The sequence below is a fragment of the Cucurbita pepo genome, chromosome 19, assembly GCF_057944985.1.
Source record: "Cucurbita pepo subsp. pepo isolate OVF chromosome 19, ASM5794498v1, whole genome shotgun sequence".
NCBI classification, from domain to species: Eukaryota; Viridiplantae; Streptophyta; class Magnoliopsida; order Cucurbitales; family Cucurbitaceae; genus Cucurbita; species Cucurbita pepo.
This window is the reverse complement of record NC_141816.1, coordinates 504,762-527,759: the sequence shown is the minus strand read 5'-3', so window position 1 is coordinate 527,759 and position 22,998 is coordinate 504,762. Positions and strand designations below refer to the sequence as shown.

The window sequence follows — 22,998 nt, the reverse complement described above, 5'->3', positions numbered from 1 at the left end:
TTAGTCACTTTGTGTACTTTTAGGGTTAATTTTTTATTTCGTTTCCTGTTCCCGTTTTGTAATAAACTTTATCGTACTTTTGTCATTTCTTTTTAGTCCTAATTTGTGATTCGAAATCTCAAAAATTGGGTCGTGACGGGTATAGGATGTATGGTTAGATGGGTTATATTGATAGGGTTTTGTAATGATGTTAGGAATTTTGAGAAAAGGTGAATATAATGTTTAGTGCATGATGTTTGATAAGTCACCATTCACTGTTTGAATATGGAAAGCATGTGCTATCAATAGATTGGGTTAGGTATCACTTATAGATCCTAAAGGCCTAATATTCAAACTCTGTTTGAACCTAAAAGCAAAGGACTTTGGAAGCCACAAAAACTTTCCCTTACTCAAAAGCAAGATTGCACACCAAAAACTATGTAATGGGTATGAACAGAAGAGAGGGCCCTTTTAGGCACCCACCCAATATCTCCTTTCTACTTTCTTTTTCACATTACTTTTTTGGTATTAGAGTCAGACACCAGGCGATATTATCAGTGAGAAAGTTGGGCCCTAAAGAGGTAGACACAAGACAGTGTACCAGCAAAGACTCTGGGCCTCAAAGAGAGTGGATTGAGGGGTCCCACATCGATTGGAGAATAGAACGAGTGTCAGTAAGGACACTGAACCTTAAGGGGGTAGATTGTGAGATCCCACATTGGTTGGGGAGGAGAACGAATCTTCCTTTATAAGGGTGTGGAAACCTCTCTCAAACATATGCGTTTTAAAAACTTTGAGAAAAAGCACGAAAGAGAAAGTATAAAGAAGATAATATCTACTAGCGGTGATCTTAAACTCTAACAAAAAGAAGAAAAAAAACTGGGTTCTGGTTGACATTACATAAACGAGCTAGTAGCACCTAGTTGTTTTAGGTATCTTCGTAGAGAATCAAAGGACGTTTTGAGAGTTTTCTTCAAATGTGAGGCACAACTAGTATGCACTATCTCAATTGCTCTACTCATGGTAATATAGAATTTGTAGGGTGTGCATAAGATAATATAACGCCATATTCGACGCTTGATGTTCCCGACAATCTCTTGCTATTTACTTCTTGCGTTTAAGAGTAGTTTAACATGTTTTGTTCTCACTTCATCTTATTCACAGGATCGCTCTCATTCATATGTGGTTACAGTTTATTTATTTACCCTTCTTTACTAGTTAACAATCTTGTCATGTGAGATCCCACATCAGTTAGCCAGGCATCAGGCAGCGTGCAAACAATGACGCTAAGCTCCCAATAGAGTGGATTGTGAAATCCCACATTAGTTGGAGAGGGGAACGAAACATTTCTTATAAGGGAGTGGAAAACATTTCTCGAGTAGACGCATTTTCAAATCCTGAGGTTGACGACGATACGTAACGAGTCAAAGTAAACAATATCTACTAGCGGTGGACTTGAACTGATACATGTCAAGATCTCCAAATTCTCAACACAAAACATTATCATCGTGAAATTCTTCAAAAAAACCTTCAAATTGGACCTAAACATAAGTTCTACATCCATGTGTGTCAATTTTTTTTTTTTTTTCTTTTTGCACATGAATGTGACATGCACAAGTAATGAATATAGGTATATGCTTAAATAGTAGTACTAGCTACACATAATTGAAAGGCTACAAAAATATTTCTATTTAGCCATGGAATATTTCATATGCTTATTGTTTTTCTTTCCACCCATTTATACTCTTTGTCAATTAAAACCCTTAACCCAAAATTTATATAATAGATAATTAGAAAATGATTTCAACTTTGTTCTTGAATGATTCTGATTTCGATCCAGCATTGACCATCTATTTTCACGGTTAAAACTCTTTGACAACACGAAAAAAATCATTGCTCTAAGACAAAATAAAAAGCTCTCATAAGAGACTTGCTACATTTGAAAAAGTATATCAAAACCGTCACTTCACGAGACTGGTTCTTTGGAAGTGACATTTTTGATCTTTCCAAAACATTAGTGTAACAATTACGTATTTTTCAAATAAGTATACAAAGATCAAAACATTCTCGACCCATAGGCTACAAACAAACAATGATTTGAGGGAGAAAACAAGGCATGCCTTTAAAGGGTTTTGAATGGTTTGGACTGTTAAAACATGATTGCTTTCAAAATTTTCCTTTTCTTCCATTTGATTCAACTCGAAGCCATTTTAAGTGTCATGAGTTTTAGTGATAGGACAGCAAAAGACGGTCGTTTGGAAGATAAAGATGGCCCAAAACCTACCCAAGATAAGCCTTGTGTATAACAATGACATGCTATGAAGCAAGGATTTGTAGTGGACATCACCACCTACTTCAATTAGTGCTATCACCACTCTACATTACATCTAAGAATGTACGTTCCTTATGGCGCTCTTACTATTTAATCAGTTTGTAAAAAGGCAGATTTCAACTGACTGGAAAGCAGATCCGCTCAACTTTCTACTCCTCTTGAGCTGTCTTGTCGTATCTAAAATGGCTTCGAGCATTCTACTACAGTTGTCTACTCACTAAGATGGGTAAGTCATAGATTTACTTCTCAAATGTCACGATTGGTATCAAATCTATAATGATCCGGTCTTAAGAAAGCTTTCTGTGCATCCCTATAAAAGCATTCCCCATCTCTCTCAAGCATTTTGCCAAAGTCATTGCAATTTGAAAAGAAAATTATAAAAGAGTTTATAAATTGGGTCACGTTTTATCTTTATAAATAGAGCAAGTCGAGAAATTGGACAAAGATAAAAACTAGAATATAATCTTCATCTCCGGCCCAATTTAGCTAACAATGAGAAAGCTCCCACGCTTTCTTCTCCATTACACACCAATTCATAAGAAGCCTTATGGACTATATCCGTGAATAAGAACATGATCCTCCATATGATATATATACTGCCCAAGGAAAAGAGCATCATTTCAAATCACAAGTTTATATCAAACTACCTAAATAAGAAAAGATCCATAAATTATCTAAAAATGTTTTCGGGTAGCTAGTTTAGATTTCTAGAATATCAATTTCAAAATCAAATTTCAACACTTCATTTTCAACTCAGATAAATTTAACATAAGTTTTGGCCAAAAATCGATTCGAACTCGTTATTTTCGAGCTTATGGTAATAATTATTCTTGTTGGTCTATCTGAATCCATACCATTTCCTAAGCTAATTAAAGCCTTCCTTGGAACACCTATATTAACCTCTCCTAATCATATGGAAAATGTTACAACAGCCTCAACAACAAATATCACATTCAAATGCATATGTTAAATTGTTGAATTTCCTCTACCAGTGCAAGCTGAAACCTTACTTGGAGCTCCAACGACATCGTCAAGGATCAACTGACAAGCTGAATCATTTATATAACAGTGCATCACGGCCTGGACCGACACCTACGTAATGGACAGGTATGTCAACAAGTTGTTCAATCCTTGATACATATTCTTGTGCAGCCGTAGGAAGGTCAGAATAGTCTCTTATTGAAGAGATGTCACACATCCATCCAGGCATTGTTTCATATTCCACCTACACATAGGAGACAAATGGGAAAAATTAAATTAATGTTGTTAGGACTTTAGAATCAGGTGTTCAAGATCGTCAATTTAAGAAAATTTGAATGCCTAATTTATCATGAAAATGATTGGAACATCAAAGAATACTAACTACAAACAACATCAAAGAATTGTCTTATCTTGCAAATCTTAGTAAAGAGCATATTATCCGAAGCATTCCCAACAGTTTTTACTGAGGCAACAATGAAAGAACACGTGAAAAATGTAGGGAAAATGAGAACAAATAAGAAAAGTAATGCGTAATGCTTGCCTTTATTTGTTCAAGAAGACTAAGATCAGCAGGAAAGGATTTGACTGGTGTTCCATCTGGTGTCTGATAAGAAACCCCCAGTTGAATCTCAGGCAGTTCCGAAAGAACGTCAAGCTTCGTAAGATTCAGAGAAGAAAAGCCATTAATTTGACAACAGTACTTTAGTGCAACTATATCAAGCCAACCACAGCGACGAGGACGACCAGTTGTGGTACCAAATTCATGTCCAGCAGACCTAAGTAGGTCACCTCCTTTCCCTAAGATCTCTGTAGGAAATGGGCCAGAACCAACTCTAGTAGTGTATGCCTTCACCTGCAAAGATCAACAGAGAACCTTATGGGTGTGCATATACAATATATAAACTGTCACTCATGCTTTTCGTTAGTACACCAAAGAATAAGATCAATGATACTTGAATATCATTAAAGCAGACAAAAAAAAAACACTAAGAATATACGAAAATGTCGTGAAAAGTTTAGTAGAAAAACTCACCACTCCAATAAGATCACCCACAACTTTTGGAGCAATCCCAAGACCAGTGCAAATTCCACCCGCTGAAGGACTAGAGGATGTTACAAAAGGATATGTCCCAAAGTCAATGTCAAGCATAGTTGCTTGACCGCCTTCAACCAAAATCTTCTTATTCGAAGAGATGGCTTCATTAATGAAATGCACGGTGTCAGTGATAAATGGTTCCAATCTCTCAGCATATCTTTTATACTTCTCAACTTCTTCCTTCAAAACTTCAGGGGTATAGTTAAAATCTTTGAATCTCGAAGCAGCGTCCGAGAGTAGAAGGTCCATAGTTTGAGGAAGGGTGTCCAAGTGCCTCAAATCTCCCACTCTAACGCCATTCCTAATCACTTTACTAGAGTAACAAGGTCCAATTCCTCTCCTGGTTGTTCCAATGAAAGACTTGGCTAGCTCAGCTTCTCTTAGCCCATCCACCTCCTGATGGAAATCAAACAACAGATGGGCCCGATCAGAAACCAAGATCCTCCCCTTGCACGAGACTCCACTTGCTTCTAAACGATCAATTTCTTCAAAGAAACCAGGCACGTGCACCACAACTCCATTTCCAATAACACATGTAGTATTTTCATTAAGGATCCCAGAAGGGATGAGATGAAGAGCAAACTTCTTCCCTTCTGCATTATATATTGTGTGCCCAGCATTAGCACCACCCTGCAAATCAGTTTGATCTTTCAGAAACCTAAAGTAGCATTCACATCAGGGTATCACATAAAAACACGACAATGGACGCTGGACAATCTATAATCAAAAGCCCTCTTTTGCTGTCACCATTACAAATAGAGCAACACAAGATTAAAGATGATGCTTATATGCTTTAAAAACAAAAAGAAAGCTAAGAAATGGAGACAAAAAGGTCAAACTAAAGAAACAGAGAGGCTGAAACTTGAAACAGGAGAAAACAAGGTTGACAGGCAATAGAAACTAGCAAGTCAATCAATAAATCCAAATGCAATAGCAGAAGCAAAAGAAACAAGATAAAAATCTAAGCCCCAAAACCCTCCAAAGAAAAGAAAACAAAAAAAATAAATAAAAGCAATCAAATCTAGAGAGTACCTGACAGCGAGCGACAATTTCAAAGTGCGGAGCCAGGATGTCAACGAGTTTACCTTTACCTTCATCACCCCACTGGCAGCCCAGCACTCCAGAAACTTGACTGAGTTCCCCAATTCGTTTCAGTCCGTCCTTCTTTGCCGACTCCGGCACACTCACAGACGAACTAACCGCCGCCGCGGGGTTAGCAGAGCAGCAAACAAAGAGCGCTGGATGGCGTCCGGAGACGAGTCTCCGGCATGTCGGCGATGCCGATTTAGTGGCGGGGAAAAAAGTGGACTCGAAAGCAAGGGAAGAGATGTTCATGGTGAAGAAGAGAGGGTTTGACGAGGGTTTAGAGAAGCAACTTGGAGAATTTGTATGAAATGGCGAGTAGGTTGCATTAGAGGGGGAAGGCGCGTGGACTCAAACTCCTTAATTTTCACTTTAAATTCTTAACTTTCACATTAAATTCTTAACTTAGCTCTCATTTTCATCGTTCATAGTTTCTTCCAACTATATTGTGGACATTTTCTCACTAATTTTTTTTTTGAAAATAAGCTCTCATGTTGTGTCTATGTCTTCGTGGAACCATACTCGGGGTGAACGTAAATTATTTTTTTCTTGTAATAGTACACCCACGCGTCTTCATCAACATTGTTTTTTAACCAGAAGACCGAGAGCTAACGATCGAGACTTTGGGCTATCTGGACACATACTTCGTGCAATGGTTCATGTTCTTCAATAAGTTTTAGGGATGTTCAAGGACTCGAGAACCTAACCAACCGAAACTATAAAGGTTGGATTTAGTTATATTTTTTCAATTTGAGTTGGGTCGAATTTTTGAAAAAAATGAAAAATTTGTGTTGGCTCTTCGGTTGACAGTTTTTTTGGTCGAGTGAACCCGAACAACCAAAAAATAAGGTTAAAACTCAACCCTACCCTACCCTCCTATTAAGATTATTATAAAAATTAAGAATATTTAACATTGTAATCCTGTTGTAACTTGTAAATGTTCATAAATGTTCGATATTTACGCTTCATGAGATTTAAGTTATCAATGTAACATGCATGATAGATAAATTGATTTTTTTAAAATTAAAAAAAAAAAAAAAAAAAAAAAAACGACCTAACCCAACTTAAAAATAGAGGGTTAGGCTAAGTTAGGTTGTGAACTCTATTCAAGTTGTCGGAGTTGCTCGGGCACCCGTTCAACAAACTAAGCGTGGAGCTTCCAATCTAGATGTGATGCAACCGAAGATAAACAAAATTCTAAGCTAAACCAAGCCATTTTTTCCCCTTTCTCTCAAGTCAAAGTACAGTATGTGTTAGTCATAAACCATTTCCAGAACAGCATTTCATTTTCTGGTTTGCCTATCAGAAAAACAAAATGGTTCATCACTAAAACCTTTTCCTGAATACATCTCAAACTACTCGAAAAATCGTCGAAACTCTTCCATTGTGCATCAGCACTTCGACTCGGTTCTAGCTGAGTAAACCGGAACCGCCCATGATTCTAACAAGCTTCAAACCCAACATTGTATTGCTGCTGCATCACTTGTACCATCCAGCAAGCAAATACCTCAGCAAGAAACAGAAGCAGCAGAAAACGCCCTGCTCGACGACACGATCGTTAGAAGATTAGACAGAACAAAACATAACGAAGCGTTTGACTAGACTCTGTTTGCTAAATATGGTTTAATCTTCACCTGGAAAACAAGAAGGTAGGTGCAGAGTGATTTCTCTGTTTTTCTCCCAAATATTCGCAAGAAAAAGTTGACAAGTGTTCCATCATTTGTTCCAGTCAGTAGTCCAGTTTGAGGATCAAACCTGAGGGCAAGAAGATAATAATAAGAACACTAAATTATGAAGGAGGATGTCTTTTTTTAGAAGAACATCGAGATAGGATAACGAATACCGAGGTAACCGATGACGTGGACATGCGATAAATCCGAATAACTGCGAACACAAACATATCGCACGTTAAACGATGAACTTATACAGATAAGTCTTACACAGACACAGACAGATAGAGAGTATCAAACCTGGGGGAGTGAGAGAAGGAAGTTAAGGACTTGAGGGAAAAAGAAGATCAGAAGAGTTTCACTGCAGCAATGAAAACCATAACCATGAGTTTGATCCTCTTAAATAGGATCCGTTTGTTTAGTACTTTGTTTCATTTTTCTCCATAAAAGCTCGGTTTCTTAAAAAACGATAAGAACTAATGCAAATAGGGCCCGATTAACGCCAATACTTGAACGTATGGCATGATAAAGAAATCGAGGATTTCTCAAATCCTTGAAACAGTATCGTCGAACAAATGTCGTTCGATTGAGGAGGTTTTTCACGTGGATATGATTGAAGCATGGAATAGGTACACAACATTTCAGTTGTTTAGGCTTGACTGTTACAAATGATATCAGAGCAAGACACATGGGTAGAGTCATACCAAAGCCATCTTCTTTGGCTGATTGGAGATAGAAACGATAGAATTTGAAGAGATAAATGAAAATTGGCATAGTTCTAGAGAGGGTTGCAACACATCTGTGAGATCCCACATCGATTGGAGAAGGGAACGAAACATTCCTTATAAGAGTGTGGAAACCTCTCCCTAGTAGACATGTTTTAAAACCGTGAGGCTGACGGCGATACGGCGATACATAATGGGTCAAAGCGGACAATATCTACTAGTTGTGAGCTTGGGCTGTTACAAATGGTATCAGAGCCAGACACCGGACAGTGTGTCAACGAGGATGCTGGGTCCCAAAGGGGTGGATTGTGAGATCCCACATTAGTTGAAGAGAGGAACGAAACATTCCTTATAAGGGTGTGGAAACCTCTTCCTAGTAGACGCATTTTAAAACCATGAGGCTACAGCGATACGTAACAGGCCAAAGCAGACAATATCTACTAGAGGTGGGCTTGGGCTGTTACAAATGGTATTAGAGCCATACACCAGGTGGTGCGCCAGCGAGGACGCTAGGCCCCAAGAGGGTGAATTGTGAGATCCCACATCGGTTGGAGAGGGGAACGAAACATTCCTTATAAAGGTGTGAAAACCTCACCCTAGTAAACACGTTTTAAAATTATGAGGCTGACAACAATACGTAACAGGCCAAAGCGATCACTGCCTCTCGAGTAACACTACAAGAAAACCTTTTTGTTTTCATTTGTGGTATTTATCAACTTATATAAAGGTGAAGTTAAGCCAGAAAGTGGAATGAAAAGATCAAAACATAGAACAAAGTACACACCTAAAATGGCCTAAAATCCCAACCACAGCCATAGTCATCCCAGCAAAGTATGTGTAGGTATCTCCGACAAAGACCGATGAAGGGTACCTAAATCAAGCAAGCCATCAGAAAGATAAACTGGTACAACCACAAATTTTGTACAGCATGATATATATATTACCAATTGTAAGCAAGCAAGCCCAACGATGTGGCTAATAGGGGTTGAACAAGATAAATAGAAAACGTGTGCGCCTGCTTGTACTCGAGATCCGCCGATGCTCCAATTTGCATGATATTGTGAATCAAGATCTGGAAAATTGGTAAGACATGTCATGCTGAAGAAAAGAAAATTGGATCACATCACTGCAGCTTGTTCAATACTTACAGCAAATGCAATGACAACCGTTTGCCCAACTTCCAAGCCATTTAAACCAGCATGAATGTTAATGGAGTTTGTACAGAACACTGCCAACAGTCCCATATAAAGTTTATATATCCATCCTGCGAATCACAAATTAGCAGAAATTAATAAATAATTGTGAGAAAATGCATAAATAATATTCATGAGCATATTCATGAGCTCATGGAGTCCATCTCTAGCATAAATTATCTATTGACATCGTATTTTTTTTATGATATCGTACATACTATTAATGGCCTGAGAGCTACCTTCTTTCCTTTTTGGATGTCATGGTAGTCTACTAGGTTCTTAGGGGCGTCTATGTAACAGCACAAGCCCACCGCTAGCAAATATTGTTCTCTTTGGGCTTTCCCTTTCGGGCTTTCCCTCAAGGTTTTTAAAACGCGTCTGCTAGGGAGAGGCTTCCACACCCTTATAAAGAATGTTTCGTTCCCCTCCCTAATCGATGTGGGATCTCACAATTCACCTCCCTTCAGGACCCAGCGTCCTCGCTGGCACTCGTTCCCTTCTCTAATCGATGTGGGACCCCCAATCCACCCCCCCTTCGGGGCCCAACGTCCACCACCTCGTGTCCACCCACCTTCGAGGCTTAGCCTCCTCGCTCGCACATCGCCTCGTGTCTGGTGCTGATTCCATTTGTAACAACCCAAGCCCACCACTAACAGATATTGTCATCTTTGAGCTTAACCTTTCGGGTTTCCCCTCAAGGTTTTTCAAATGCGTTTGCTAGGAAGAGGTTTCCACGCCCTTATAAAGAAGGTTTTGTTCTCCTCCCCAATTGATACAAGATCTCGCAGTCTATGCGGTACAAATTTCTTCTCTCATTTCCAAGACATTCAGAATGAACTCCTTAGAGCTAATCCATTCTTTGGGTGCACACAGGTCAAGACCTCTAAGAACCTCTACTATACGATGTCATATTCATGAGCTCTCCAGGCCATTAACAATATGTACGATATCATCAAAACCTCCGCTAATTGCTAAATACGATGTCATATTCATGAGCACACGGATCCCACCTCTACTAATGCATAAATAATCTTACCAAGATCTAAAACATCCATTCCAAGGTATGGAATCAAAGGCTTTGGGATTATAATAGTCGTGTGTCCAGCATAAGCCATCAACAAAGGAAGAGCAGCAAAGGATGGCAATAGCAGTTTCCTGCTCTTTACAACAAATAAAAGAAGCCATTTCATTTAGAACAACAACAGCAGCATGCTAGAGGATCATTCTTAGAAATGAAAAGAAAACTTAAGAGAGAAACTGAGTAGAAAATACTCACACTCTCCAGGGGACATCAAGAACATCATCTACAAATCCAAGCAATGTCATAAAGCAAATAGAAGCCAAAGCTGCATTGTACTCAACAAGCCACTGCATTTGTCACGTTATTAACAATTTAATCTTTGAAAAACATATATAATCCACGGCCACGAAACAGAAAAAGTTAGCTTCCCAGCAACAATGACACGATGAGCATTTTTTTAATAGGCTAATCCAACTTCAAATGGTGAAATTTTTTATAAGCTAGGTTGCTCACATTTGAATCTGATTTGAAGTTGAAGTACTGAAACACGATTGCCACGACCAAGAAAGAAATCCCGACAACAATTCCCAATGACTCAGGCCTGCAAAACATGTTCAAGTATCAGAAAGTGCACCGAATGGTATGTTCAGTTCAAAACACATCATGTGTTGATAACGAATTCTTTATAGAAGTAAATATCCAAAAGCACACAAGAAAATCAGCTTTTTTTGTTCTATCCTCGTTTATTTATTTTATTTTATTTATAAGAAACTGAGATTCGGTTGAGAAATATGAAAGGATACACAAGGACATACGAAAGGACAAACTGCACAAGAAGATCCCAAACCTAAAAAACGGCCTCCGAACCAAACGAATAACCCCTAATTAATACGTTCCCAAAGAACGTCCCGAGACTGATCGACCCCTTTGAAGATCCTACTATTTCTTTCAAGCCAAACACACCTACAAAAAACCAAGCCTGCCAAAGAGATTTTTCTTTATCCTTAAAAGGAAGGAACACCACAAACTCCTCCATCACGGCACTACAATCTCGATTACGAACAAAAGAAACCCGATAGGAGTCCGAAAACTGACCCCAAATCAATTGTACAAACTGATAGCTATAGAACAAATGATCCATATCCTCCCATGCTCCTGTGCACAAGATGCACCATTGAGGACCCAAAACTAGTAACCAAATAAAACTACATTCACAAGAGACAATGAACCAATTCAAAGCTCTGATGAAGCTAATAACCATACCGACGTTTTAGAGCAATAATAATTAGATTGTCCATCAAATTGCTTGTTTTCTTGATCTTAAGCTCAATTTAGTCTACTTGACCCATAAGAATCCCCGTAACCTAATTTAAACTAAAAATACACGCCAGATTCACAGCATTGATCAAAAATCAAAACGAGAACCCACCCAGAGAGTTAATCAGTCTGAATAACATATCTAGCAAACAAAAACAAAATCATGTTCAGAAAATGGCTAAATCAATGATAGTTTTGAAATCACTTACACTTTGACAGCGCCTTGAGGGGTACCCCGTTTGTTGATATCATAGCCAAACAAATTACGCCTAATAACGTATCTGGAAGCCACAGGAATCATCCGCAGAGTGACAAAGAAGCCAGCGAGACTGAGTCCGGCATTAATGAGAATCGATCTTCTAATCTCTTGGTCGATCTTGTAGCGATAGAAGATAAGGTAGAGATATGGAACAGAGAAGAACAGCGCGAGCTTGAAGATGAAACCTGCTTTTGGTGGCGCAATGGGCGGATCATCAGTTGTTGCGGATTTGGTTTGATGGGTTTTGTCAATTTCTTTCGGAGAAGGTTCATTTACTGATGGGTTTGCAGAAGCTCTCTTGCGAGCAGTCATGGCGGACGGTTGTGAGTCTCTGTGCTTCTTCTTCGACTGCAAAATGCAAATCTAAGTTCTTGTTCTTCTGGGTTTTCTCGTTTCTCATTTTTGTCTATTGATTCTGTGTCATTGGACCAATCAAATGGCGACAAGTGATCAAGCTTACCCACTGGGTGTTCGCCATGTGGCGTGTGTCCAAATTTGTATGGTCGACCCATTTAGAACGGGTTTGTTTTCGAAGTTTGAATCTTCATTACCAATTGTCTTAATGATGGAGGTGGAGTGTTGCGTAAAAGCCAAGAATAATAATAAATAAATGTAATTAATTCGATAACATAATTAAATTATATATTTTTAACTCAAAAATGAAAAAAAGAAATTGATCCTGCTATAATATATAGAAATTTTAAACAGCAAAAATATGTAATTGAATTAAAATTGAATATTATTGCACTTACTCTTGCTCTTTTATTTGCAGTATCTTGGACTTTATGCTTAAAACTTAAATTTTAGAATTGAAGAACGGAAAGTCAAAAAACGAATATGCTAGAAAGAAGTGCGGGAGTAAAAAGGAATGTATAGGAATATATATATATACAAAAGGTAAAAATATTTGTTTATTATAAAAAGAAATATTTCTGTGTACTAAAAATGTCAAGTCAACTTTTCCTTAGCTAATTGACTTAAAGAAAAAAGAAAAAAAAAAGACAATAAAGACTAAAATGATACTAAATTCAAACTTTAGAACCAAATATAAGAATAAGAAGCTTACATGTGCCGTAAGCTGAAGAGATCCCACGAAACATCAGCAATCTTCTTTCCATAAAATTATTCTTTACATACTAATGAACCTATATATATATATATATAGAAAGATGGAACAACAAAAGAATTGTCTAACTACCAAATCAGAGTGAGTGAGAAAGAGTAATTTACAAGGGCGAAATGGCTTGGAGACCAAAACTGAAAGCCAACCTTCATGCTTATAGGGACTCGGCAAACTGGGGGGCCTCCATATCTAGTTCTTGTCTCATCACACAGCTCAACAGCCACTCACTGTTGAATGTCCATATGCCTTCTTTTATAGCCATTAACGCTTCCTCCACGTCTTCCTCGCACGCTACAAATATCGTTTCCGATACTCTACTAACTTTACCCAGCCCATTAATAACCTGAATTTTCAAGCACAAAAAGTTCACCAAATAAGAAAAAGATGCATATATTCTTAAGAGGTCAACCGAATCCTACATAAAAAGATTTAAATCTTATTTTGACCCCTAAACTTCAAATCCTTCCATTCTGGTCCATGAGCTCTAAAGGATATTCTATTTTGTCTCTAACAATGTTCCATTTAGTCCAACATAGTTATTAAAATAAAATGTTTATTTTAGTCAGAACTTCAGTAAATTGATAGTGACTTCAAGTATGTATATTTATGTATTAACATAACATATATCCAAATCACAAGTGTAGGAGATGAGTGTTGGATAGACAAATATTAAATAACAAAATAATATATGAAAAGACCACACCAAAATGATATCTATGAATTCAAATATATATTTTAAACATAGGCAAAATGAAATTAAACATATCAAGAACAGAGACAAGCCACACAATGCATCATTGCCACTAGAAAACTATTCCTGCATCATTAAAAACACAGATATATTTGTACACTGATACACAAAAAGGAACTCCAGATTTCGATCGAGAGAAGATCAAGAATTTCAACAAACTAGGTAAATAAAGAAACAAAGATGAACTATGATTCTAGTATGCCTCCTAGTAGCGTATCATTTTTATATAACATGCTCAATTCCTGGAATCAAAACAAGCATAGATGTCAGCAGGTTTTGAGAACTTCAAATAAGCACTACATATTTACACGGGAGGCTAACTATATTATAGTTGTTGAATTCGTAATATAGAGAATCAAACATGCTACATTGAAATTTGTTTACGAGGCAAGATTTGTACAAAAACAGAGAACTTACATTTCCACCGGCTGACTTGACTATCACGGAAAGAGTCTTCGGGGGTGGTTGAGCGTGAGCTGATATGCAAACATCATACCCTTCAAATAAAGCTCCAGGACGAGCTTTTGCTCTGAGAACTGCAGTTTTTAGGCTGGCTCTATATTTGGATGTGTAGTCGTCATCGTTTAGCACGTATGGAAACTCGTCTGTAGATCAAAGAGTTACTAGATTACAAAAATTATGTAATATGAAACACGAAAGAGGTAAGAGGTAGAAAATATATGACGCTCGAATACTAGTAGGTTATTCTAACTCACCTACAAATCTGCCTTCCCGATAGCTTTCTTTTAACCAACTAGGGGAGACAATCCAGGCTCTGTGCAATTGCAATGAACTTTTAATTTTAGTTACAACAGTAATATTCATGAGCAAGAGCACAATGACACGCTTGAAGACACATGATAATACATATGCTCGAAAGTCATGGAACTAAGAAACAAAGTTAGAACACTAGCTTGAAGAAGTAAAATTAGTACAAAAACACAAAATCTTTAGAAACCAAGAAATGCTATTACGATCAAATTAAGAATATTATTAGCATATTAAGTATATAAGTAATTAGCTAGGAAAGTCTTATGATGATTTGCTATAAATAGAGTGGATAGGAAAGAATGAGAGCAGGCATTGGTTTAGTTGCCTTAGGCTTGAATGAGAGTGAGAGTTAGAGTATTCAATAAAGGAAAGGTCTAAATAGCTTGAAATAACTTGAAATATCTTGTAGTTCTTTTAGCTTCCAAATTCAATACTATTTCCATTTTTTATTCAATAAAGGAAAGGTTTAAATGCCTTAGGCTTCTAAGGTTGCAAGACTAACCCCGAACAGAGAGCAGTGCAGAAATTGAGAGTTTTCCGGACTTTTCCTGTTATGACATGGGTGCTTGTACTCCCATCAGATGTAAGAGAGCCACCAAGTTCCTCAATCACCTGAATCAGAAAACAACTGAACATTAGCTAAGTAAAAATTTGGAATAAAAGAAAAAATTCTAGATCAGTATTTAAAAAATATATACAGCTAATGCCATATAAAATAGATACAGAAACATAATAAAATATACATGTGAACATGTGTCCCGAGGACAAATATTCATAATTCAGACAATGATATCAAAATATGTTGCAATACGTTAACAAAATGGTTAGTCTCAAGCTTCATTTGTCCAGTCTAGGTAGGGATATTAATTGATGTTCTAAAAAAATAAAATTCAACTTCCACAGCTTCATTTGCTTGCATAGGATGCCATAACTAAAAAGTTAAAACACTTGCACCAGCTGTCTAATCAAGCAAAATGACTGGGTATGTAAACTAGTAGAAGCCAAATATGCCTCTTAAGGACTAAATGGATAGGTTCAATGACTAGGTATGGGACCTCTTAGCAGAAGTTCATGAGGGGAAACACGTGGTAGAAAATAAATACTTGAGACAATATAGAGAATACTGAGGATATAAAACTTCAAAACATCAATTGAAAAGTTTCAGAAAAGGAACATGAATGATGAACGTTCAAGAAAGTTTATAAAATGGTATCATACCTTCACGAGCTGAGTTTTCTTAGCTTCATCAGCAATATTCATCAACATTATTCTAAATGATTTTCCTAGCGTGTGAAGTCCTTTGCAAACGAGGTCCTTTGATGCCACATTAACGCTTCCAAATTCTTCACAGAAATTTTGTGTATATTTACTGGTTGAAGGATTTTTAGGAGGAACACTAGCCAAAATCTCATGCTTTGGATTGGCTAATGAGCATGCTTGAGAGCAGGTATCAGATCCATTACTTTCAGGAACAAAACTTCTGTTAGAGTCTGGATGGGAATGTTGCAGATGGACTCCTTTTACTTTCTTCGACTTCAGTGAAGAAAGTGATGCTTCCCAACCTCTCTTTGCTCTCTGGGTAGAACAGGGACATTGTATCTCATCTAAATTACCAATATTCTTCGTCAATTCTGCAAAACTAGCTGTCTTGCTGTTCTCTACTTCTGCAAAAAAAACTGGACCATTGCAATCAGGCACTACGTCCTGGTTCTGAGAATCTGTTAGCAACAAACCAGGTTTTAGCCACCGTGACTACCAAAGGAAGGAAGGAAGAAAGAAAGAAAGAAAGAAAGGGGGAAAAAGCTTTAAAACGAAGAAGAAAATCAGGTAGTGGACAAAAAATCAGACATAAATCTTAATTGATTGAGACAGATTCAGCCCAATCTGCTTAATGTCGTTTCCCCAAGATAGACACCTTTATATGTAGACCTCCAATAGGTTTAAATAATAGCTGAATTGAAGAGGCACTTCTCGCCATTCTCTAGCACCTTCATTATTCTTTTTTAATAGAAAAACTGAACTTCTAAGCAAACCTGCATACATACATTTCAACTAATCTTGCAAACCCTATTACATTTGGTTGTCAAAGACACTCGTAATATATTAAATCTAAGTTGATGACCACAAAGACTTGAGCTTATTTTCTCTAAGCCTTTTATTATTTACATTGGCATCTTCATGCTTACAACTTATTATGTCATGTCAAGACTCATTCATGAACAAAATTGTTTAAATCAACCATTATGAGGCACTTAAATAATATATGAAAAGTAACTTTCATGTACTATCCTACAGAAAACCTAAATTATGCATACCATGAATCTTGTTTTCTCCTCCAAGGTGCACCAAAGATACAAACTCTTCAGGTTGGAAATTCAAATTCTCAATGGTCTGCTGGTCAATTGCATTCGAAACCTTGCAACCTTGACTGGCGACACTAGTTCGTTTGGCAAGTTCATACGATGTAGGGACATCAGGCTTTAATAGAGTACATGACTTTGGCCTGTCTGCCGAACACGTTGAACTTCCCTGGTAAATGTGTGAAACCATGAGGGTAGAACCACCCGGAAAGCATAAAGCTCTACGAATGTCAGCTCTAACAGGTATTCTACGAGCTTTTCCCTTGGTGTCCACTTCTGCTATGGACAAAAAACCCTGCATTCACTTCAAATATTAGACATTTTCCATATCCCATATAAACTAATATGCATTTTCAGAAGATATGTAAAAATTGTGTGATGCAAAATTTTATCAACAGAACAAATCCACACCATGTTTATAGCAGATGTGTTCGATCACTAGTACCTGTTTGGACCAAAACCCTTCGGATTCCTTGTCTCCCCAACAGAATATTGTGCGGATCCCAACACTTTGAAGTCTTTTTCTAAGTTCCATGTATAGTATGCGACAAAAACCCTGAAAGAGGCTAGTACAAAAAATGTAAGCTCCGAATCTCCAATGGATCCAATAGCAAAAGGAATTACTTTCCATTAATGATATTCAAAACTAAATAAAGTTAGAACCCTCCACCCCTGAGGTGAGGGGAGGTAGAGGGAGCGAAAGAGACCTTGTGTTGGTAAGCTGAACTGACAGCAGCAAGAGGAATCTCAGCATATTGCGTGTCAGCAGGAACTATTTGGTAGGTAATTGCAGCTATGATCTGTACAAAAAGAAATATACGGGAATTAGAAATCCTTAAAAAAATAAATAATAAATAACATATAAAACCCATTATTCTTTAACTAGAAACAATTCATTCAGATATGTCATGTCAGCACATGAGATTTTATAACTCAACCATGTATGCAGAAAGCATCAAAGATTTACCTTTTCAAACTCCATTGGCTCAAGAAAGAAAACATGTCTACCAATGAGATGTACAACAAGAAGATACAAATTTGAATATAAATGGTGACTAGTACATTCTGAACTTCAATGGTGTATTAATAACAAGAAAAAACAAGGGCCAAGGACATAAGAATCGATGCACGGCAAGCAAAAAAAAAAATTATGAATTCTTTACAATACACAAGGTCATGACCCAGTTTTAAAAAATGGATCCATAAAAAACGCGCCCACACAGGATTTTTGGAAATTGACTATCGAATATTGATATAAGTGATATGAAGATGATAATCATCCTGACAAAACTTGGAGTAACAACAGTAAATGTGTTCAAGCTTACCGTTCCTGGATCAGTTGTGGATTTCAACAGCAAAGTACAATATTTCCTGCAGGAAGGAGAGATGATTGTCAAAAACTTAAATAGCACAGCACTGCATCTAAGCATCATCAAAATAATTTTAGACTGCGAAGATTAGCTTTAATGGATGCAAAATACATATAAATCATCATTGATTACAAGTCATAATCATGCAATCAAAACTAGGAAAGGGTAAGGAAAAAATTCTGTACCCATTAGATACACATTTCTCCATAAAAGTTGATTGCTTTCCAGTATTTGCAGCATAGACCATTGCGGGCAGTTCCCTTTTGTATAATAATAATACTGCCTAAAAAACCAACATTAACAAGTTTAGAAGTGACCACGAAAAGGCTAATTAACTGTGTACCAGGATATAAATCAGAAGTACCAAACCAAATAATATTAATTAGCTCTGGAGATGAAATGTAAATCTGTTAACAATATAATTCTTCGAATAAGTTGCAACTCTTGGTAAAAAAGTGAAAATATAAGGATAAAAATATTGAAAGTTGCAAAGTACAATCTGAAAGCTGCCTAACTACACACTTAACTAGGACTTATGTTGATCAAGGCTAATTGGACTTTCTTTTGATCAAGGCCAATTGGAATGTCTTTTCTTCCCTACATCTACAGTATTCTTTTGGGGGATTCAATTTCTGTTTCTTAACTAAACATGAAGAGGAAAGCAACGTTGTCAAATGGTAAATAATGAATCTATAATTGCAGCAAGCCAGAAGAGAATTATGTCTAATGCTCCAAGCTTTCGTTGAAATTTTAGGACGAAGCAAAGTGGGGGGTTTCAATAGAATTCCTATAATTTGGTTATGTTTGATTTCGTTCACCTCATAAAGTAAGACTACTCTTTTAAAGATTTAAACTCAGATTCTATCAAACGTTAAAAATTACACTTCTATATTTGACATGTTGAACAGCCTGAACTCTAATTAAACAAAAAATGCCACAACGCTTAAGGTAACAGAGCTTGAGCAAAGTACTGCGGTATAATCTTTTCTTTAATTAGTAGTCGTGACAAAACAGCAGCCAATGAAGAAAACCAACAGCAAAAGATAGGCACAGATATGTACCTGAAGATGAGATTTGCTATCACTATCAAAATCATTCGGATTAACGAGCACAAACGAATACTCCCCCTGAGAGTGACATTTCTCTCCCATCCCTAAGCAAAGCCAAAATTAGAAAGAAATAAATCACGTCTATAAAGTCAGAATTCATACAGTTCAAGCATTAATTCTTATTACCTGTTTCATCGCATTCTGGGGGATTAGCATCAACAACATGCCCCTCTTTCCCCACTAGCACAAATCAACAAACAAAAGAATAAAATTAACCAGCATGAGAAACAATAACTCCATCTGAATTATCATAATCCTAATCCGAAAACGATAATCATTGTTCAGTAGATCCAATACTGAATCAGATTTTTCCACAGCGGCAAAACGAGAAACGAAAGAATAAGCCACGAAATCATTCCGAGTATCCACAGAGGATGAGGAAGGCGTAGAAGCATACCGATTGGGGTTCGAGAGCGGCGTGCGGGTCTCTGCGTTCGCGCCATTGTTGCGGGTTGTCGCTTAGCTTCCTGTGGAAGTGTTGGAGAGGAGTAATTTATTTCATTTGGGCGGGAAGAGGGATACGTTCGTAAATAAAATAAATGAGCGGCAGCAAATTATTAGTATCAAGTTAACCTCCATACGTGGTAAATTTCGTGGGAGACTTTTACCGCGCAAACTTAATCCAATTCAACTATTTTTTGTTTTGATTATTTATTCAACTATTTATTTTTAATAAAAATCAAATATTGATATCTAAAATAACTTTTTCCATAATTGATGAAAAATAAAATCAGGGAGTTAAATAAAATTAATATATATATATATATATATAAAATTAAATTGCAAGTAAAAATAATATACCGTCCATCTAGCTACGTATTGTCTGTATCACATGTCGGATGTCCTGATCATGTTTGTCTATAATGTATTGTCTGTATCACTCTCAAATTACCGTCGTGCTACGTATTGTCTATATCACATGTCAAATGTTCGGATCATATTTGTCTATAATGTATTGTCTGTATCACTCTCAACTTACCGGTGCTACGTATTGTCTATATCACATGTCAAATGTCTTGATCATATTTATCTATAATGTATTGTCTGTATCACTCTCAAATTACCGTCGTGCTACGTATTGTCTGTATCACATGTCAGATGTCCTGATCATATTTGTCTATACTGTATCACTCTCAAATTACTGTCGTGCTACGTATTATCTGTATCACATGTCAGATGTCCTGATCATATTTATCTATAATGTATTGTCTGTATCACTCTCAAATTACCGTCGTGCTACGTATTGTTTGTATCACATGTCAGATGTCCTAATCATATTTGTCTTTGTATATCTCTATAATGTATTGTCTGTATCACACGTCAGATGTCCTGATCATATTTGTATTTAGATGTCTTGATCATATTTGTCTAGGACGACTTACCATTTTATGGTCACTTCACAAAAATCATATCTACCTCAACAACTGTAACTAAAATATCCGAGAACGCAACTAATCGTCAATTCTTTGTACCTGAATTATATGTTATTTAAACCATGATATTTCTTTCATTTCTTACAAAGATAGGACGTTATTTTCTTCATTCTCGCTGTTATTTTCTTCATTCTCGCTTATGTTTTGTCAAACATCTCTGGCAAACGTAACTCGAGACTCAAACATACACTAACATTGTCCACAACGCCCGAATTTCTCACGGTTAACTTATAACTGCGTTGAAACGAGTGTTGCAAAAAAAAATCATACAATGCCGACTCGGGTAGACCCTCTACTAGGGTATGAATCTAACCCAACCCAAGTTAGCAGAATCACCCTCCCACATTTAACTAATTTTTGTAAGGATTGAACAAAAAATGCTGCAAATACATCAACCCATCATCCAAACTCACATATCTCCAACTCAATACACTCATCATTCCCACACTCACGCTTTCAATCCTAACCTTATCACTCTTTCCACCCTCCCCATTTTTACACACCCCCAGTTTCAGATCCGCCACTATGCCGCCGCTCACCTCCTTCGGGCAGCACCCCGCCGCCGGCAGCTCCTCCGAGAACCACCCGTCCGCTCTCGGCGCCATTCCCACTCTTCCTCCACATTCAATCATTGTGAACACCGCCCTCCATCCTTCCAGCACCACGTTCCACACCACCCCCACCTCCTCTCCAGCTCCGATCACCACCACCTCGTCGCCGTTGCTGACATTTATGTCGAATTTGAACAGCCCGTTTCGGTCCACCGCTAGCTCGCCGCCGTGCTTCACAACGGTGAACATGGGTTCGGGCACATCTACAAAATTTCATAAGGGTTGATTTCAATACTCCATTTGGTTTTATAAACCCTATCAAATTCGATTTAAATTATAAATTTAGATAGAGCAATTAGATTTTTCCTTTATTTTTTTAAAAATTAAAAAAATTAATTAATTTATGGTAGGTTGCATCCTATTTAAACGAACCACCATGAAAATCAGACTTTCAACCCGACCTCTAGTTCTTGTACTTAATAATTCAAGAATTAAGTTAAGAGAATAAAAATGATTATTACCCTTTTCTTCCTTCTTGGCTCCGGCACCGACAATACAACGGTCAGCTTTGTCGGTGCTGGAGACGCTGATGACGAAGACGAGGTCGGAGAGGCAGAGGATGGGTTTTGAGGGAGCGGGGCGGCGACGAGCTGCAGCGGTGTGGCCGAGGCCAAAGAGGCGGCGGAAGGACACGGGAGGTGACGTGGTGGCGGAGGAGGCGGCGAGGTTAGTGAGAGAAGGGAATTTGGCACTAAAAATTGGCTCCCAGAGATTGTTGGAGGCCATGGAAATGGACCAGGATTTGCAGACGCAGGAGGCGGTGGCGAGTGTTCTGGGGTCGAGGCGTTCGGCGACGAGAAGCAGCACCTCCCACGGCGGCGGGGATGGAGGAGGTTGAAGAGATTGCGCCATGAAGAGCGAAGGAGGAGAATGGATGTCGGTTTGATGAGGATTCGACTAATTTGATTATTTATAGAGTGGAGAGATTTGATTGGTGCAACGTGGAAGTCAAGGGTGCTATTGCATGGAGTCCTTTTGCCACGTCATACAGAATGTTTGGGTGGGAGGGGATCTCGTGTTATTAGATTTGGTGTATTTTTTTATTTTTTACATTTAATTTCTCTTATTTTTAAATTTTCAGTCCTCAATTTCCAAAAAATTATTTTTAATTATTATTATTTAAAATTAAATTACTCTTCAAACTTTGAAAACATGATTTATGTTTAAACTTTGAAAACATGATTTATGTTTATTTATTATGTAAAATTTGAAAGAATAATAAGAAGAAGAAAATGGAAGTCAATGGTTCTTTTATTTCAAATACATTTTATTTTTTTTTCGGTCTTATTTTTTTAGGTATTTTTATTAAAAATTCCAAACAAATAATATGGGTCAAAGTCATCAATTAAACTCTTAAATTATCGTAACCAAAACATTTTATATATTTTGTTTGAAAGTGATGTATAAAGTTATAATCACATATTTAAACTCCTTAAAGTTGTTTATCATCCTCTCAGACTTCTAATATTAAAATAATTTAAACTTCAATTAAAAATTGTCACAAAACTTATTGATTTGGAGCCAAGAATGATTGTCATAGGCAAGTAAACACATCGAGATTTAAAGCCACGAATTCACAAAACATCTCGATTAATGTTCTATAAGATTTGTTCGGTTCGAGTCAACACACAATTGCGTAACCCATCCCAACTCCTATAATTCAGATTGGGTGGGTTTGGGGTTCGAGTTCAGAAAATTAACTAAATTCAGGTTGGGTGGGTTTGGGATGTCGGGTTCGAGTTCAAAATGTCAAGGTTCAATGTATACCTCTCGAAGTGATTTAACAAATTTATAGTGGGCCCTTCTAGTTTCCA

The 22,998-nt window shown here is 37.3% G+C and overlaps 4 protein-coding genes across 6 annotated transcripts; all 4 read right to left on the bottom strand.

The window, feature by feature from the left end:
- Window positions 1–3,084: 3,084 nt before the first annotated feature.
- On the bottom strand, window positions 3,085–5,775 carry LOC111782074 (adenylosuccinate synthetase, chloroplastic). Its single transcript, XM_023662854.2, has 4 exons — window positions 5,421–5,775; window positions 4,326–5,018; window positions 3,834–4,145; window positions 3,085–3,536 (listed from the first exon to the last, which is right to left on the bottom strand). Exons 1-4 carry the CDS (start codon window positions 5,721–5,723, stop codon window positions 3,366–3,368), a joined length of 1,479 nt encoding a protein of 492 aa, XP_023518622.2. The 5' UTR covers window positions 5,724–5,775; the 3' UTR covers window positions 3,085–3,365.
- An 891-nt stretch (window positions 5,776–6,666) lies between these two features.
- LOC111780917 (uncharacterized) lies at window positions 6,667–12,047 on the bottom strand. The gene is made up of 11 exons (XM_023661272.2): window positions 11,607–12,047; window positions 10,594–10,681; window positions 10,336–10,427; window positions 10,096–10,214; window positions 9,015–9,130; window positions 8,811–8,938; window positions 8,651–8,737; window positions 7,442–7,502; window positions 7,315–7,355; window positions 7,106–7,226; window positions 6,667–7,010 (listed from the first exon to the last, which is right to left on the bottom strand). The coding sequence occupies exons 1-11, from the start codon at window positions 11,966–11,968 to the stop codon at window positions 6,951–6,953; spliced, it is 1,275 nt and encodes a 424-aa protein (XP_023517040.2). The 5' UTR covers window positions 11,969–12,047; the 3' UTR covers window positions 6,667–6,950.
- Window positions 12,048–12,743: 696 nt separating this feature from the next.
- On the bottom strand, window positions 12,744–19,652 carry LOC111781171 (N-acetyltransferase). 3 transcript variants are annotated; one of them, XM_023661625.2, is made up of 13 exons: window positions 19,538–19,652; window positions 19,267–19,320; window positions 19,093–19,184; window positions 18,217–18,314; window positions 17,987–18,032; window positions 17,369–17,461; window positions 17,107–17,217; window positions 16,617–16,956; window positions 15,520–16,019; window positions 14,804–14,913; window positions 14,247–14,305; window positions 13,948–14,135; window positions 12,744–13,122 (listed from the first exon to the last, which is right to left on the bottom strand). In XM_023661625.2, exons 1-13 carry the CDS (start codon window positions 19,581–19,583, stop codon window positions 12,934–12,936), a joined length of 1,926 nt encoding a protein of 641 aa, XP_023517393.2. In that variant the 5' UTR covers window positions 19,584–19,652; the 3' UTR covers window positions 12,744–12,933. The 3 variants fall into 3 exon arrangements, with proteins under 3 accessions (XP_023517393.2, XP_023517394.2, XP_023517395.2); XM_023661626.2 differs by having other exon boundaries at window positions 15,520–15,977; XM_023661627.2 differs by having other exon boundaries at window positions 15,520–15,965.
- A 1,037-nt stretch (window positions 19,653–20,689) lies between these two features.
- Window positions 20,690–22,036, bottom strand: LOC111781947 (putative F-box protein At5g04010). The gene is made up of 2 exons (XM_023662691.2): window positions 21,646–22,036; window positions 20,690–21,387 (listed from the first exon to the last, which is right to left on the bottom strand). Exons 1-2 carry the CDS (start codon window positions 22,034–22,036, stop codon window positions 20,924–20,926), a joined length of 855 nt encoding a protein of 284 aa, XP_023518459.2. The 3' UTR covers window positions 20,690–20,923.
- Between the last annotated feature and the right edge of the window lie 962 nt (window positions 22,037–22,998).

Bases quoted from the DNA above. Each gene is read 5' to 3' on its own strand.
- LOC111780917 (XM_023661272.2), bottom strand. From the start codon at position 11,968: ATGACTGCTCGCAAGAGAGCTTCTGCAAACCCATCAGTAAATGAACCT. The intron at 10,682-11,606 runs GTAAGTGATTTC...CATGTTTTGCAG, and splicing joins CCTCAAGGCGCTGTCAAAGT to GCCTGAGTCATTGGGAATTG. The intron at 8,939-9,014 runs GTAAGTATTGAA...CCAATTTTCCAG, and splicing joins CGGTTGTCATTGCATTTGCT to ATCTTGATTCACAATATCAT.
- LOC111782074 (XM_023662854.2), bottom strand. From the start codon at position 5,723: ATGAACATCTCTTCCCTTGCTTTCGAGTCCACTTTTTTCCCCGCCACT. The intron at 5,019-5,420 runs GTACTCTCTAGA...ACTGATTTGCAG, and splicing joins AAATTGTCGCTCGCTGTCAG to GGTGGTGCTAATGCTGGGCA. The intron at 3,537-3,833 runs GCAAGCATTACG...TCCTATGTGTAG, and splicing joins GTCTTCTTGAACAAATAAAG to GTGGAATATGAAACAATGCC.
- LOC111781947 (XM_023662691.2), bottom strand. From the start codon at position 22,036: ATGGCGCAATCTCTTCAACCTCCTCCATCCCCGCCGCCGTGGGAGGTG. The intron at 21,388-21,645 runs GTAATAATCATT...GAAATTTTGTAG, and splicing joins AGCCAAGAAGGAAGAAAAGG to ATGTGCCCGAACCCATGTTC.
- LOC111781171 (XM_023661625.2), bottom strand. From the start codon at position 19,583: ATGGCGCGAACGCAGAGACCCGCACGCCGCTCTCGAACCCCAATCG. The intron at 19,321-19,537 runs GTATGCTTCTAC...GATTTGTGCTAG, and splicing joins CCGCTCTCGAACCCCAATCG to TGGGGAAAGAGGGGCATGTT. The intron at 14,136-14,246 runs GTGAGTTAGAAT...TTTGATCTACAG, and splicing joins TCGGGAAGGCAGATTTGTAG to ACGAGTTTCCATACGTGCTA.